Source organism: Nycticebus coucang, chromosome 5, assembly GCF_027406575.1.
Source record: "Nycticebus coucang isolate mNycCou1 chromosome 5, mNycCou1.pri, whole genome shotgun sequence".
Lineage (NCBI taxonomy): Eukaryota > Metazoa > Chordata > Mammalia > Primates > Lorisidae > Nycticebus > Nycticebus coucang.
The window spans coordinates 44,305,739-44,320,554 of NC_069784.1; the positions used below are offsets into that span (position 1 = coordinate 44,305,739).

General features: G+C 38.7%; 1 protein-coding gene across 3 annotated transcripts in view; it reads left to right on the forward strand.

The window, feature by feature from the left end:
* The window catches only part of HIPK1 (homeodomain interacting protein kinase 1), a 68,667-nt gene that overhangs the window by 38,339 nt on the left and 15,512 nt on the right, over window positions 1-14,816 (forward strand). For 2 of the 3 annotated variants that reach the window (XM_053591236.1, XM_053591235.1), the window contains exons 6-9: window positions 141-325; window positions 615-777; window positions 1,679-1,904; window positions 14,222-14,343. In XM_053591236.1, coding sequence (XP_053447211.1) covers window positions 141-325; window positions 615-777; window positions 1,679-1,904; window positions 14,222-14,343 — 696 coding nt within the window. The remainder of the gene's footprint in view (window positions 1-140; window positions 326-614; window positions 778-1,678; window positions 1,905-14,221; window positions 14,344-14,816) is intronic. The other variant, XM_053591237.1, reaches the window with a different exon arrangement.

The following is a 14,816-nucleotide window of genomic DNA, read 5'->3' on the forward strand; positions in this document are numbered from 1 at the left end:
GATTATACTGTAATAAAAAGAATTTCCCCAGATTTCTCTTCTGATGATTTTATATAATAGTTTAGAGAAAAAGCAGCTGTTTAGTGTCAGCATTAAAGTTTAGGTGAAGAGGTATAATATTTCTAAATTTTCCTCTAAAGGTGAATATGTCTACAGACTTAGAGGGAACAGATATGTTGGCAGAGAAGGCAGATCGAAGAGAATACATTGATTTGTTAAAAAAAATGCTGACAATTGATGCAGATAAGAGAATTACTCCTCTGAAAACTCTTAACCATCAGTTTGTGACAATGACTCACCTTCTGGATTTTCCACATAGCAATCAGTGAGTATGGTATATTTGGGGGCTTTTTGCCATGATGTGGTCTTTGTCTTTACAAATGGAACTATAAAGTGAGCAGCAGCTTTGGTGCTCACCGATGCTCTTCTTTCTCATTGAAAAATCACAAGATTAAAAATTAGATGTGTATTTTTCCTCTTCATGATTATAAAAATCTTTTGATTCATCTTATTCTGAAAGTGCTTGGAAGAAAAACTTGAATCTGTGTTCATTGAGTTATTTTCTATCTGTTTAAATCTCAGCATTCATGTGTCGATCTTAATCTCTTTTTCAGTGTTAAGTCCTGTTTTCAGAACATGGAGATCTGCAAGCGGAGGGTTCACATGTATGATACAGTGAGTCAGATCAAGAGTCCCTTCACTACACATGTTGCCCCAAATACAAGCACAAATCTAACCATGAGCTTCAGCAACCAGCTCAATACAGTGCACAATCAGGTATTCAGCAAATGATTGGGAACTCAAGCCTAAGTGGGAGAGAAACTTAGTAAGATTACAGGGTGAGGAACCAGTCTTTGTTATAGTGATCTTGTTGTTTAAGAATTTTATATTTGGCAAAAGTTAATGGAAGACAGGATAGACATAACACCTTCCAGTCATGTGCTGACAAAAATTACATACAAAGACTTAATCCATGCCCTCGTATGTCTTAGCACAGTCAAATAAATGGGGTCCAATTGTTGTATTGCTGTTAGTTGTATTAACTTTACCCGGATGACTCTTCTTTCCTATTAGAAGAAGGATTTTATATTTCATTACTGTTTTGAAAGGTTTCCAATCATTGACCTTAAGGGTAGTTTTGCATTTGTTTGCTAATGAGTAATATTTACAGGTAAGCTTATTTGTGAAGATGAAAGCTTTCTGGTTTCTTAGGTAGGTCTACTTTTTTTTTTTTTGCAGTTTTTGACTGGGGCTGGGTTTGAACCCACCCCTTCCGGCATATGGGGCCAGCGCCCTACTCCTTTGAGGCACAGGTGCCGCCCGCTAGGTCTACTTTTTAACTGAAAGAGCTTATGAAATTTTGGTGGAATTTTCTATTTTTTTGTACCGAAGTAGTTAGTGTTTATACATGGTATGTATAGCCATAACCAGTACAGTACTGTTTGTTATTCTTTGCTTATTCAACTTTATAATATTCCTTAAATTTAGGGACTGAGAAAATTTCTTAAGCAGAGAGTTATTTCAAGGACAGTTCAGGTTATATTTTAAAACTTTGTTCTCAGTTTTTCTGGGTAAATTCTGTATATTTCCTATTTTTCTGTATATTTTCCCTATATTTTCTGTATATTGTCTATTTCCACTTTATGCAAGTGTACAAATGCAGTCCTTTTGTTTTTAGGCCAGTGTTCTAGCTTCCAGTTCTACTGCAGCAGCTGCTACTCTTTCTCTGGCTAATTCGGATGTCTCACTGCTAAACTACCAGTCAGCTCTGTACCCACCATCTGCGGCACCAGTTCCTGGAGTTGCCCAGCAGGGTGTTTCCTTGCAGCCTGGGACCACCCAGATTTGCACTCAGACAGATCCATTCCAACAAACATTTATAGTATGTCCACCTGCATTTCAAAGTAAGTGAGGAAACTCCTGTATTATATGATATTATATTAGACCTACCTGCTTTGTTCTGAAACAAACAAACAAAAAAAATGTCTATTTCATGATTTGATAATGATTTAGGCAGATGTAGTTGTTTAGTTCTGATCTTTGACAAGTTTAAACTCTATCTCTGATGATTAGGATAACTAAAATTGGGTGATATCACAAAGTAGATTTTTCTCTTTTTGTGTTGTTTATCTAATTATAATACTATCTGAGAATTATAGGCGCTCAATTTGTGTTTCCTTAATCAAATTGCCTGATACCAGTTTTCTTGCCCATTGAATCCTTGGAAGTGTCATATCTTAACTTATATAAGCATGTATCTATCAATATGCTGATTATATACAGCTTGAAAAAATTAGTTGTAACCAGAATTGCTATATATTTAATCTTACTTCCTATAACATTCTATTATGGAATTATATTCCAAATAAAAGGTAATTTTATTCTAAAATGTAAAAATCATGTTTAAGAATGTAGAAACCTCTTTAATTGGGCCGGGTGCGGTGGCTCATGCCTGTAATCCCAGCACTTGGGAGGCCAAGGCAGGTGGATTACCCGAGCCCACAGGTTCGAGACCAGCCTGAGCCAGAGCAAGACCTCATCTCTAAAAATAGCCAGGCATTGTGGCGGGCACCTGTAGTCCCAGCTACTTGTTAGGCTGAGGCAAGAGAATTGCTTAAGCCCAAGAGTTTGAGATTGCTGTGAGATGTGACACCACGGCACTTCTACTGAGGGGGACAAAGTGAGACTCTGTCTCAAAAAAAAAAAAAAGACACCTCTTAAATTATATTCAGAAGTAAAGATCATCGCTTATTGTATTGAAAAATTCTACAAGCTGAGATGCTTATGTGGGGAGGCATTAAGATAATCTGCTTTACGGTGGTGCCTGTGGCTCAGTGAGTAGGGCGTCGGCCCCTAATACCGAGGGTGGCGGGTTCAAACCCAGCCCCGGCTGAACTGCAACAAAAAAATAGCTGGGCGTTGTGGCGGGTGCCTGTAGTCCCAGCTGCTCAGGAGGCTGAGGCAGGAGAATCTCGAAAGCCCAAGAGCTGGAGGTTGCTGTGAGTCCTGTGACATCATGGCACTCTACTGAGGGCGGTAAAGTGAGACTCTGTCTCTACAAAAAAAAAAAAAAAATTATCTGCTTTAGTCTATGAATCGTATCATTCCTGTCAACAGAGGAACAAAATAGCTGAAGGAGGAGATTGACTCTATGTGTTGTAATAAGATTTTTAATTTTGGGCCTGGCACCTGTAGCTCAGAGGCTAGGGCGCCAGCCACATACACTGGAGCTGGCGTGTTTGAATCCACCCCAGGCCTGCCAAACAACAATGACAACTACAACCTTGGGAGGCTGAGGCAAGAGAATTGTTTAAGCCCAAGGGTTTGAGGTTGCTGTGAGCTGTGATGCCATGGCACTCTACCCAGGGCAACAGCTTGAGACTCTGTCTCAAAAAAAAAAAAAAAGATTTTTAATTTTCACACCTCTATTCTTTATTTTCTTGTTGTTGTTTTATAATGCAATCTGTCTAGTCCTTTTGTTCTGAAACAAAGGAAATGTATATTTAATGATTTGATAAGTTATTTAAAGGCTGTATACTGATGAGACGTTTAACTTTCCCAATGGAAAGTCAGTGTCTATGCCCTGTGAGAATAAACCAGGACTGAGGCGTCACATAATTCTTAACATAGAAGCAGGTAGCATTTTTGTCTTTTTACCATCAGTTACTTACTGACTGTGACTCTTTTGTTTCTTTGGTTTCTGACAGAGTCGGAGCAAACAGAAGGAAAAGAGGGGCTAGGGGAGACTGAGAGATTACCGGGAGGACAGGAGAGCGATAGCAATGTAAACCAGGGAGAAACCACAGGGCGAGCGGAGGAGCAGATTCAAAATCCGTAAATGCAAATTTAGCTTGACTTAACAAATTATTCTCTGCATATACTTCATAATAGTGCATTCTATACTGTGGGTTGTCATATGTTGAGTAATTAATTCTTCTGCTGAATTTAGCAAATTAGCCACACTTTTCCTCCACGTTTTCCAAAGTGAGTTTCATTGGAACAGTTTTTACATGTGGGACCCTGAAGTTTTCTGCTGCTTTTCAGATGACACTTAAGAGATGAAGCAAAAAAGAACTTTTGAGTTCCTTTAACAAAACAAAATGTAAACTGAAAAGGTAGAGGGAGGAAAATGGGGTAACCTTTTTTGGTATAATTAGGTTAAGTATAAGGTTGGAAGAGCTAGTGGAACAAATTTTAAAATTTCCCAGTGAAGGAGAGTTTTAAAATTAAGGTGATGTGATGATACTTGATATGTAAGTGCCTTTTCCTTTATTAATTCATCCTCACTAACATCCTTAAGAGGTGGGTAATGTCATCCCCAGCTTGTAAATGAGAAAATTGAGCACAATTCCCTCATCTGCCCAAAGTATTATAACTAATTATGGAAGAACCATGATTTAATTCCAGGTGGTAGAATTCAGAGCTTATGTCTTTTGAAGTAGTATTCTGTACTGCCTCTCAGTGTTTAAGTTCACAGCTGTAAAGAGTCATTGGTTCATTTGCCAGCCACCACAGTTTTCCGATTTTTGCCCAACAGTTCTCTATTCCAGGTTGCCCACTTTTCTTTGACCATCCTCTACTTAGAAGAGAATAGACCCTCGTCAGTTAGGCAATTACTCTTCTTCCCATACTTTCAAGGTTCTATATTTAAAGGACTGTTTAATAAAACAAAAACAAAAATAGCAGAAAATGGAACAAATTCTTCTTCCGAAATTATTGCCTTTTATCTGTTCCCACTTGTGGAAAGAAGAAACTAGTTTTAAACTAGCTTGCCTACTGTGGCTTAATCTAAATTATTGTAGCAATTTAATACTATGTACTTTAGAGCAGGGGCATCCATTTTTTTTTCCTCCATTGCACTTTGGATGGATATGAGTTGTCTTGGGTGAAGCGTTGAATACACAATCGCTAATGAAAGCTGATTGGAAAAACAAAGGTCTGTGCATGCTTTTTGTGATACCAGACCCCACACAGATAAGCAAAAAATGTCCTCACAAAATTAGCAGGTCACAGATTGGACACTCCACATCTGTAGGTCAGTACTATTAATATAAATCCTGCTTTCCATACTATTTCAGTCGACCAAAATAGACATTGTGTTCAGTGATAACTGTATTCTGTAATTTTGTTCCCCTTTTTTTTTATCATCCCAGGAACCATAGATGAACTTCTACACTTGATCTTAGCCAAAAGGCTGAGAAGTGATGAGCTTCTATAGTGAACATTTCCTCCTAAATTTTCCCTCCATACTTCCTACCAATTTCTAGGAGGCTATTATAAGAACACTGTCTGGTAGTTAGGCTTGCATCCTGACACTATAGACCTGTAGACAAGCTGCCTAAGGAAGCATGCCTGACACCTCGTTTATCTTGATATATGGATTTGTTACTTTTCATTTTTATATAAATAGTGCTTTTTAAAAGAAAGATATTGGCGAAGTATTTTAATTCATATTTTACTATTTCCTCTTATTTTATACATGTCTGGATTGTATTTTTCTTTGTGACAACTTCTTGTTAAATTATTCCTTAATTACTAAAGTGGAAAATTGGAAGACTTGCTGAAAATTGCAGTAGTATGATTTATGAGTTACGCTCATTTAATATCTCCATAGTAATATTAGGATAAATTAGTTGGTGATAGCTTAGAATGTCACTGAGTCTTCTCGTTAAAATGTTCAAGCCAAGCATTGTGGCTTATGCCTCTAATCCCAGCACTTTGGGAGGCTAAAGAGGGAGGATTGCTTGAGGCCAGGAGTTTAAGACCACCTTGAGCAACATAGACCTTGTCTCTACAAAAAAAATTTTTTAATTAACTAGGAGTGGTGGTGTGCAACTGTAGTCATAGTTACCTGAGGTAGGAAGATTACTCTAGCCCGGGAGTTTGAGGCTATAGTGAGCTTTGGTCATACCTCTGTGCTGGGTGATAGAGCAAGACCTTGTCTCCTAAAAGTTCCATTTATATATTCACTTAACAAAATTGCAAGCATTAGTGAATTGGAGGCATAATAGAAACTTCATTTCTCTATATTGAAGGGTTTGATAAGGGTAAGTTTAGAAGAAAACTGCTCCATGATAATGAGAGAGCTTTCTTGAGAAGGCTCTTTTCTAAAGTCTTGGCAAAAGGAAGAACTGTCTTCAGCCCCTTTTCCCCCAGTAAAAGATCTTCCTATTTATAAGAAACATTCATTCAATATTTGTGCTAAGAGCATAATGTATAAAAAGATAAATAAGGCACAGTAACTATTATAAAGGCAGCAAAATTCTTAATTTTCCTAGCTAATTTCTAAAATAACTAGAGAAATGTTTTTGTAAACCAAATGGTCTTTTAAAATACAGTAGAACCTCTGTAGTTGACCACCTACCTACATTACCACCTCCTTAGTTGACTGAATTTTCATAGGCTGGATATGTACTACATGTACGGTTCAGTACAGTAGGCTTAGTCCCTTTGACCACTTCTGTATGTTGACCTGTTATAGTCCCTTAGGTGGTCAACTTACAGAGGTTCTGTATTTTTATCCTAGGCATAATTTCTTCAGTTCATGCACTGGTTAAGATAAATATATGACTGATTTGTGAACTAGGTTATATTTTTTGAGGAGTAGGGAAAAACTTCCTTTAAAACATTTTAAACAGGTTGAGCACAGTGGCTCAAGCCTATAAACCTAACACTCTGGGAGTCTGAGGTGGGGGGATTGCCTAAGCTCATGGATTCAAGACCAGCCTGAGCAAGTGCGAGACCCTGTCTCTAAAAAAAAAAAAAAATAGACCAGGGATAGTCCTGCACAGAGGAAAGACCATGTGAAGACACAAAAAGAAAGAGGCCATCTGCAAGCCAAGGAAAGAGGCTCAGAAGAAAACAGACCTGCCTACACCTTGGTCCTGGACTTCTAGGCTCCGAAACCTAGAAGTCCTAGGTGAACCTAGAAGAACCTAGAATGAGAAAGACATTTCTGTTATTTAAGCTACCCAGTCTGTGGTACTTTGTTATGGCAGCCTTAGCAAACTAACACAGATGAGTATCAAATCTTGACATACCGCCCGGACCTCCTTAAGAACTGGGCTGCCCGGACCTCCGTAAGAGCTGCGCCTTGACCACAATTGGCTCCACCTGGACCTCTGTAAGAGCTGCGCCACACACACCTCTGTAAGAACTGCGCTGCGACCCCTGACCTGCGACCCGCACCTGCTGGGCCTCCACACGCCCTGACCAGGAACTGCAGGACCTGCGGAACCCCATGTCCTCCCTCCTGTACTCTCCCTGCCTCCACACCGGCCTGCTTGTCTGGCCAGGGACTCTGGTAGCCGTGTGCCCTCCGGAGCCCTCCCTGCCTCTGAGCGGAACCCTTCTCCTGGCCAGAGACTGCTGGAGCCTTAGGCTCTCTGTGCCAAAGTCACTGGGTGCCAGGCACTCCCAGAACCATGTACACCACCCCCAGCCTTGTTACTGGATCTGGGTGTGTCACACTCCAGAGCTGCTTCCACAACCACAACTCCCTGGCTGGGGCAGCCCCAGAGGAACTACCTAGGGTCACTCCCTACAAAGATCCAGCAACAGTAGAGTGATCCTGCTGGGGTCTAATCTTGGAGAGACACCTCCCCAACTCTGAGGATGGCCAGAGGCAATGGTGAAAAACAATCATGACGTGAAATCAACAGAAAAACTCTGCCAATATGAATAATCAGAGTAGATCAACTCTCCCAAGGATCAATGGGGCAGACACAGAACAAACAAATAGCTGAGATGTCAGAAATCGAATTCAGAATCTGGATAGCAAATAAGATCGAATAGAATTCCAAGTAGTAACCCAAAAGATATCTCAAGAATTCAACGAATTCCAAGACCAAATCAGCAAAGATTTTGACACATTGAGACAAGAAGTTGCATCCCCCAAAGATCTGAAAAATACAATAGAATCCCTCAGTAACAGAATGGAGCAAGCAGAAGAAAGGATTTCTGACATTGAAGACAAAGCTTTCGAATGCTCCCAAACTCTCAAAGAGGAAGAGAAATGGAGGGCAAAAACAGATCACTCTCTCAGAGAGCTCTGGGGATAATTCGAAGAAAACCAATATTTTTCTTATAAGGATCCCTGAAAGTAATGAAGTGGCTTCACAAGGTACAGAGTCTCTTCTCCATGAGATTATGAAGGAGAACTTTCCAGACATGCCAAGAGATTCTGAAATTCAGATAGCAGACAGTTTCAGAACTCCAGCACAACTTAACCCAAATAAGACATCCCCCAGACACATCATAACCAATTTCACTAAAGTTAATATGAAGGAGAAAATTCTGAAAGCTGCCAGACAAAAGAAAACCATTACAAGGGGAAGAATATCAGAATAACTGCAGATCTCTCTGCTGAAACCTTTCAAGCTAAAAGAGGATGGTCATCAACTTTTAATCTCCTAAAACAAAATAACTTTCAACCCTATACCCAGCTAAACTGAGTTTCATTTATGAAGGAGAAATTAAGTACTTTAATGACATTCACATATTGAAGAAATTTGCCATAACTAAACCAGCTTTCCAGGATATTCTCAGACCTATCCTTCATAAAGACTAGCATAACCCTCCACCACAAAAGTAAACCCACCCAAAAAATTTTGATCAAATGCCAACTTCCACAGTCACAAAAGGATTAAAAATGTCCACTGGACTCTTGAAAGGCTTATCAATATTCTCAATTAATGTGAATGGTTTAAATTGTCCTCTAAAGAGGCACAGGTTGGCTGACTGGATACAAAAACTCAAGCCAGATATCTGCTGCATACAAGAATTGCATCTTACATTAAAAGACAAATATAGAGGTGAAGGGATGGTCACCTGTACTCCAGGCAAATGTAAAGCAGAAAAAAGCAGGCGTTGCAGTCCTATTCACAGATGCAATAGCCTTTAAACCAACCAAAATAAGGAAAGATAAGGATGGACACTTCATATTTGTTAAAGATAATACTCAATATGATGAGATTTCAATTATTATTTTTTTTTTTTGCCGTTGTCCCAGATTTATTAGAATATTACAGCACACAGAAGATAGATTCAAACAGTTCCACGTGGTGTTTTGAAATTCATCCCAACTGTAGGCTGAGTGACCTGGAGGTTGGACAGACTGCCAAAGTCCAAAAGCTTCAGCATTTCCTTAGTGTCAGGATCTACTTCAATGATCTCCTGATCTAGGGCTGAGACCTCAGGGACATAGTTGTCTCTCCTCTCCCTCTCCTCTTCCTGCAGCTTGATGGAGATGCCTCTCACTGGGCCCCTCTGGATCCTTTTCATCAGGTGTGTGACATAGCTGGCTATCTTGTTGCATAGCTTCTTGCTGGGAATGATGGCAATCTCCTCACACACGCGCTTGTTCGTGTGAAAGTCGTTGCCCAGATGGGTGTAGTACTTCTTGATGATGACCCGGGCTGCCTTCTTCACGGTTTTGGTGCGAACGCGGCCCATGTTCGCGGGTCCTTGGCTAAAGAGGAAAGAGGAACTTCAATTATTAATATTTATGCAACCAACCAGAATGCACCTCAATTTTTAAGAGAAACTCTAACAGACATGAGCAACTTGATTTCCTCCAGTTCCATAGTAGTTGGAGATTTTAACACCCCTTTAGCAGTTCTGGATAGATCCTCCAAAAAGAAGCTAAGCAAAGAAATTTTAGATTTAAACTTAACCATTCAACATCTGGACTTAACAGACATCTACAGAATATTTCATCCCAACAAAACTGAATACACATTCTTCTCATCAGCCCACAGAACATACTCCAAAATTGACCACATCCTAGGCCACAAATCTAACCTCACCAAATTTAAAAAAAAATAGAAATTATTCCTTGCATCTTCTCAGACCATCATGGAATAAAAGTTGAACTCAGTAACAACAGGCACCTGCATACCCATATAAAAACATGGAAGCTAAACAACCTTATGTTGAAGGATAGATGGGTTATAGATGAGATTAAGAAGGAAATCACCAAATTTTTGGAATAAAACAACAATGAAGACATGAATTACCAGAACCTCTGGGATACTGCAAAAGCAGTCCTAAGAGGGAAATTAATAGCACTGCAAGCCTTCCTCAAGAAAAGAGAAAGAGAGGAAGTTAATAACTTACTGGGACATCTCAAGCAACTGGAGAAGGAAGAACACTCCAACCACAAACCTAGCAGAAGAAAAGAAATAACCAAAAATCAGAGCAGAATTACATGAAATTGAAAACAAAAGAATTATACAACAGATCAATAAATCCAAAAGTTGGTTTTTTGAAAAGATCAATAAAATAGATAAACCTTTGGCCAACCTAACCAGGAAAAAAAGAGTAAAATCCTTAATTTCATCAGTCAGAAATGGTAACGATGAAATGACAACAGACCCCTCAGAAATTCAAAATATCCTTAACAAATACTATAAGAAACTCTACTCTCAGAAATATGAAAATCTGAAAGAAATTGACCAATACCTGGAAGTACACCACCTACCAAGACTTAGCCAGAATGAAGTGGAAATGTTGAACAGGCCTATATCAAGTTCTGAAATAGCATCAACTATACAAAATTTCCCTAAAAAGAAAAGCCCAGGACCAGATGGCTTTACACCAGAATTCTACCAAACCTTTAAAGAAGAACTAGTACCTATACTACTAAACCTCTTCCAAAATGTAGAAAAAGAAGGAATATTACCTAGCACATTCTATGAAGCAAACATCACCTTGATCCCCAAACCAGGGATAGACCCAACAAGAAAAGAAAATTATAGACCAATATCACTAATGAATATTGATGCTAAAATACTCAATAAGATACTAACAAACAGAATCCAACAACGCATCAAAAAAATTATACACCACGACCAACTGGGATTTATCCCAGGGTCACAAGGCTGGTTCAATATACGTAAATCTATAAATGTAATTCAGCACATAAATAAACTAAAAAATAAGGACCATATGATTCTTTCAATTGATGCAGAAAAAGCTTTCGATAATATCCAGCATCCCTTCATGATCAGAACACTTAAGAGAATTGGTATAGAAGGGACATTTCTTAAACCGATAGAGGCCATCTACAACAAACCCACAGCCAATATTGTATTGAATGGAGTTAAATTGAAATCATTTCCACTTAGATCAGGAACCAGGCAAGGTTGCCCATTGTCTCCATTGCTCTTTAACATTGTAATGGAAGTTCTAGCCATTTCAATTAGGGAAGAAAAGGCGATCAAGGGTATCCACATAGGGTCAGAAGAGATCAAACTTTCACTCTTAGCAGATGGTATGATCGTATATCTGAAAACCACCAGGGATTCTACTACAAAACTTTTAGAAGTGATCAAGGAATACAGCAATGTCACAGGCTACAAAATCGACACCCATAAATCTGTAGCCTTTATATCTACCAACAATAACCAAATCGAAAAAAGTCAAGGACTTTATTCCTTTAACAGTAATGCCAAAGAAGATGAAATATTTGGGAGTATACCTAACAAAGGACGTGAAAGATCTCTACAAAGAGAACTATGAAACTTTAAGAAAAGAAATAGCTGAAGATGTTAACAAATGGAAAAACATACCATGCTCATGGCTGGGAAGAATCAACATTGTTAAAATGCCTATACTACCCAAAGCAATATATAATTTTAATGCAATTCCTATTAAAGCTCCATTGTCATATTTTAAAGATCTTGAAAAAAATAATACTTCGTTTTATATGGAATCAGAAAAAACCTCGAATAGCCAAAACATTACTCAGCAATAAAAACACAGCAGGAGGAATCATGCTACCATACCTGAGACTGTACTATAAATCAATAGTGATCAAAACAGCATGGTACTGGCCCAAAAACAGAGAAGTAGCTGTGTGGAACAGAATAGAGAACCAAGAGATGGATCCAGCTACTTACCGTTATTTGATCTTTGACAAGCCAATTAAAAACATTCAGTGGGGAAAAGATTCCCTGTTTAACAAATGGTGCTGGCGATCTGTAAAAGACTGAAACTGGACCCACACCTTTCACCATTAACTAAGATAGACTCTCGCTGGATAAAAGATTTAAACTTAAGACATGAAACTATAAAAATACTTGAAGAAAGTGCAAGGAAAACTCTTGAAGGAATTGGCCTGGGTGAATATTTTATGAGGAGGACTCCCAGGCAATTGAAGCTGTATCAAAAATACACTCCTGGGGCCTGATCAAACTAAAAAGCTGCTCACAGCCAAGAACTTAGTAAGTAAAGCAAGCAGACAGCCCTCAGAATGGGAGAAAATATTTGCAGGTTATACTTCTGATAAAGGTCTAATAACCAGAATCCACAGAGAACTCAAACGTATTAGCAAGAAAAGAACACGTGACCCCATCTCAGGGTGGGCAAGGGACTTGAAGAGAAACTTCTCTAAAGAAGACAGATGCATGATGTACAAACACATGAAAAAAAGCTCATCATCCATAATCATCAGAGAAATGCAAATCAAAACTACTTTGAGATATCACCTAACCCCAGTAAGAGTAGCCCACATAACAAAATCCCAAAACCAGAGATGTTGGCGTGGATGTGGAGGAAACGGCACACTTCTACACTGCTGGTGGGAATGCTCACTAATACGTTCCTTCTGGAAGGATGTTTGGAGAATACTTAGGGACCTAAAAATAGACCGGCCATTTGATCCTATAATTCCTTTACTAGGTTTATACCCAGAAGACCATAAATCACAATATAACAAAGACATGTGTACCAGAATGTTTATTGCAGCCCATTTCACAATTGCTAAGTCATGGAAGAAGCCCAAGTGCCCATCGACCCACGAATGGACTAGCAAATTGTGGTACATGTGTATACCATGGACTATTATGCAGCCTTAAAGAAAGATGGAGACTTTACCTCTTTCATTTTACATGGATGATGGAGCTGGAACATATTCTTATCTTAGCACAGTATCTCAGGAATGGAAGAAAAAGTATCCAGTGTACTCAGCCCTACTATGAAGCTAATTTATAGCTTTCACATGAAGGCTATAACCCAAGTATAGCACAAGAATATGGGGAAAGGGCCAAGGAAGGTGGAGGGAGGGTAATGGGTGTGGCCACACCTTCGTACGGTGCATCTTAGAATGGGTACAGGTGAAACTTACTAAATGCAGAATATAAATGTCTACATACAATAACTAAGAAAGTGCCATGAATGCTTCGTTGAACAGTTTGATGAGAATTTTTCAGATTGTATATGAAACCAGCACATTGTACCCCTTGATTGTACTAATGTACGTAGCTATGACTTAACAATAAAAAAAAAAAGAAAGAAAGAAAGAAAAAAAAAAACAAAAGAAAAATAGCGGGCGTTGTGGCAGGCATCTGTAGTCCCAGCTACTCTGGAGCCTGAGACAAGAGAATCACTTGAGCCCAAGAATTAGAGGTTGCTGTGAGCTATGATGTCACAGTACTCTACTGAGGGCGACAACATGAAACTCTGTCTCAGAAAAAAAAAAAAATTGAAAAAAATGTTAAACCAAAGGGTAACTTAGATTAAAAATCATTGAGCTTTTCAGAATTTTTCTTTTTTTTTGAGACAGAGTCTCAAACTGTCGCCTTGAGTAGAGTGCCATGGCATCATAGCTTACAGCAGCTTCCAAGTCAGGCTCCAGCCATCCTCTTGCCTCAGTTTTTCTATTTTTAATAGAGATGGGGGTCTTGATTTTTGCTCAGGCTGGTCTCAGACTCCTGAGCTCAAGCAATCCACCCGCTTCGGCCTTCCACAGTGCTAGGATTATAGGCATAATTTTTCTTAATTAGCCCCAAGTTATTATTAAGTCATACTTTTAAGAGATTATACTCTTTTAAAAAACTGAAGTGTTTTCTTTCCTGTAGTGGATTAAAAAGTGAATGTAACTTACCACGTGAAGGACTTGTTTATTTTTTTGCCTGTCCTGTTAATGGGGATGGGATGAGTACTATGTCTTAAATTTTGTAGCATAAAGAAAATCTAGAATTCTTTAAAACCAGGCCTCCCTGTATCAGACGTTTTTCTATTAATCAAACCTGAAAGGAATTAAGTCTCCCTTTTAACTTCCAACACATCTGGGAATAAAACTTCTTTGTCTTACTTGTCTCTAGAACTAAAACTTGAGTGGTGTATTGTTTGAACAGAAAAGTTAAATACAAAAACATCTAAAACAGACAATACTCCCAGACCTAGCAAAGCAACTTAACTGTGATACTGTTTTCAATAGCTGGACTACAAGCAACAACAAAGCATTCTGGATTCCCTGTGAGGATGGATAATGCTGTGCCCATTGTACCCCAGGCACCGGCAGCTCAGCCACTACAGATTCAGTCAGGAGTTCTTACACAGGTAAAAGCCAGCTTGGTACTGCTGAAGCACTATTGAGAATCATATTTTGTCCTAGAAAATGATATTTGCTTTGACTACAAGATCTTTCTTGGTCATGATTCAGTGGACTTTAAATGAAATATCTATGTGGAACGTTGTAGTCACTCCTAACAGTGTTACAACTGCCAGTGTCTTCCTTAGATTTGCACAGACAAATATCCAGAGTAATGGTCTTCTGAGTAAACTTACTCTGATTTTGTGGGGTGAATTTTTTTTTAACCTCAGAGCTCTTAAAAATATACTACAGGCAACATTTTGATTTTGAAATAAAAGGCTCTGCTTTTGCTGCCTTTGCCTATCTTTTGCTCACTCTTTTAAAATTGCATTATGATTGACAGGTTGTATCACATCAGGGTAGCTCGTTAAGTGCTGTAAATGTCTTCATTTCTTGCCTTTTATCAGGCTATAGAAAACTTTAAAATTTTATATGTGCC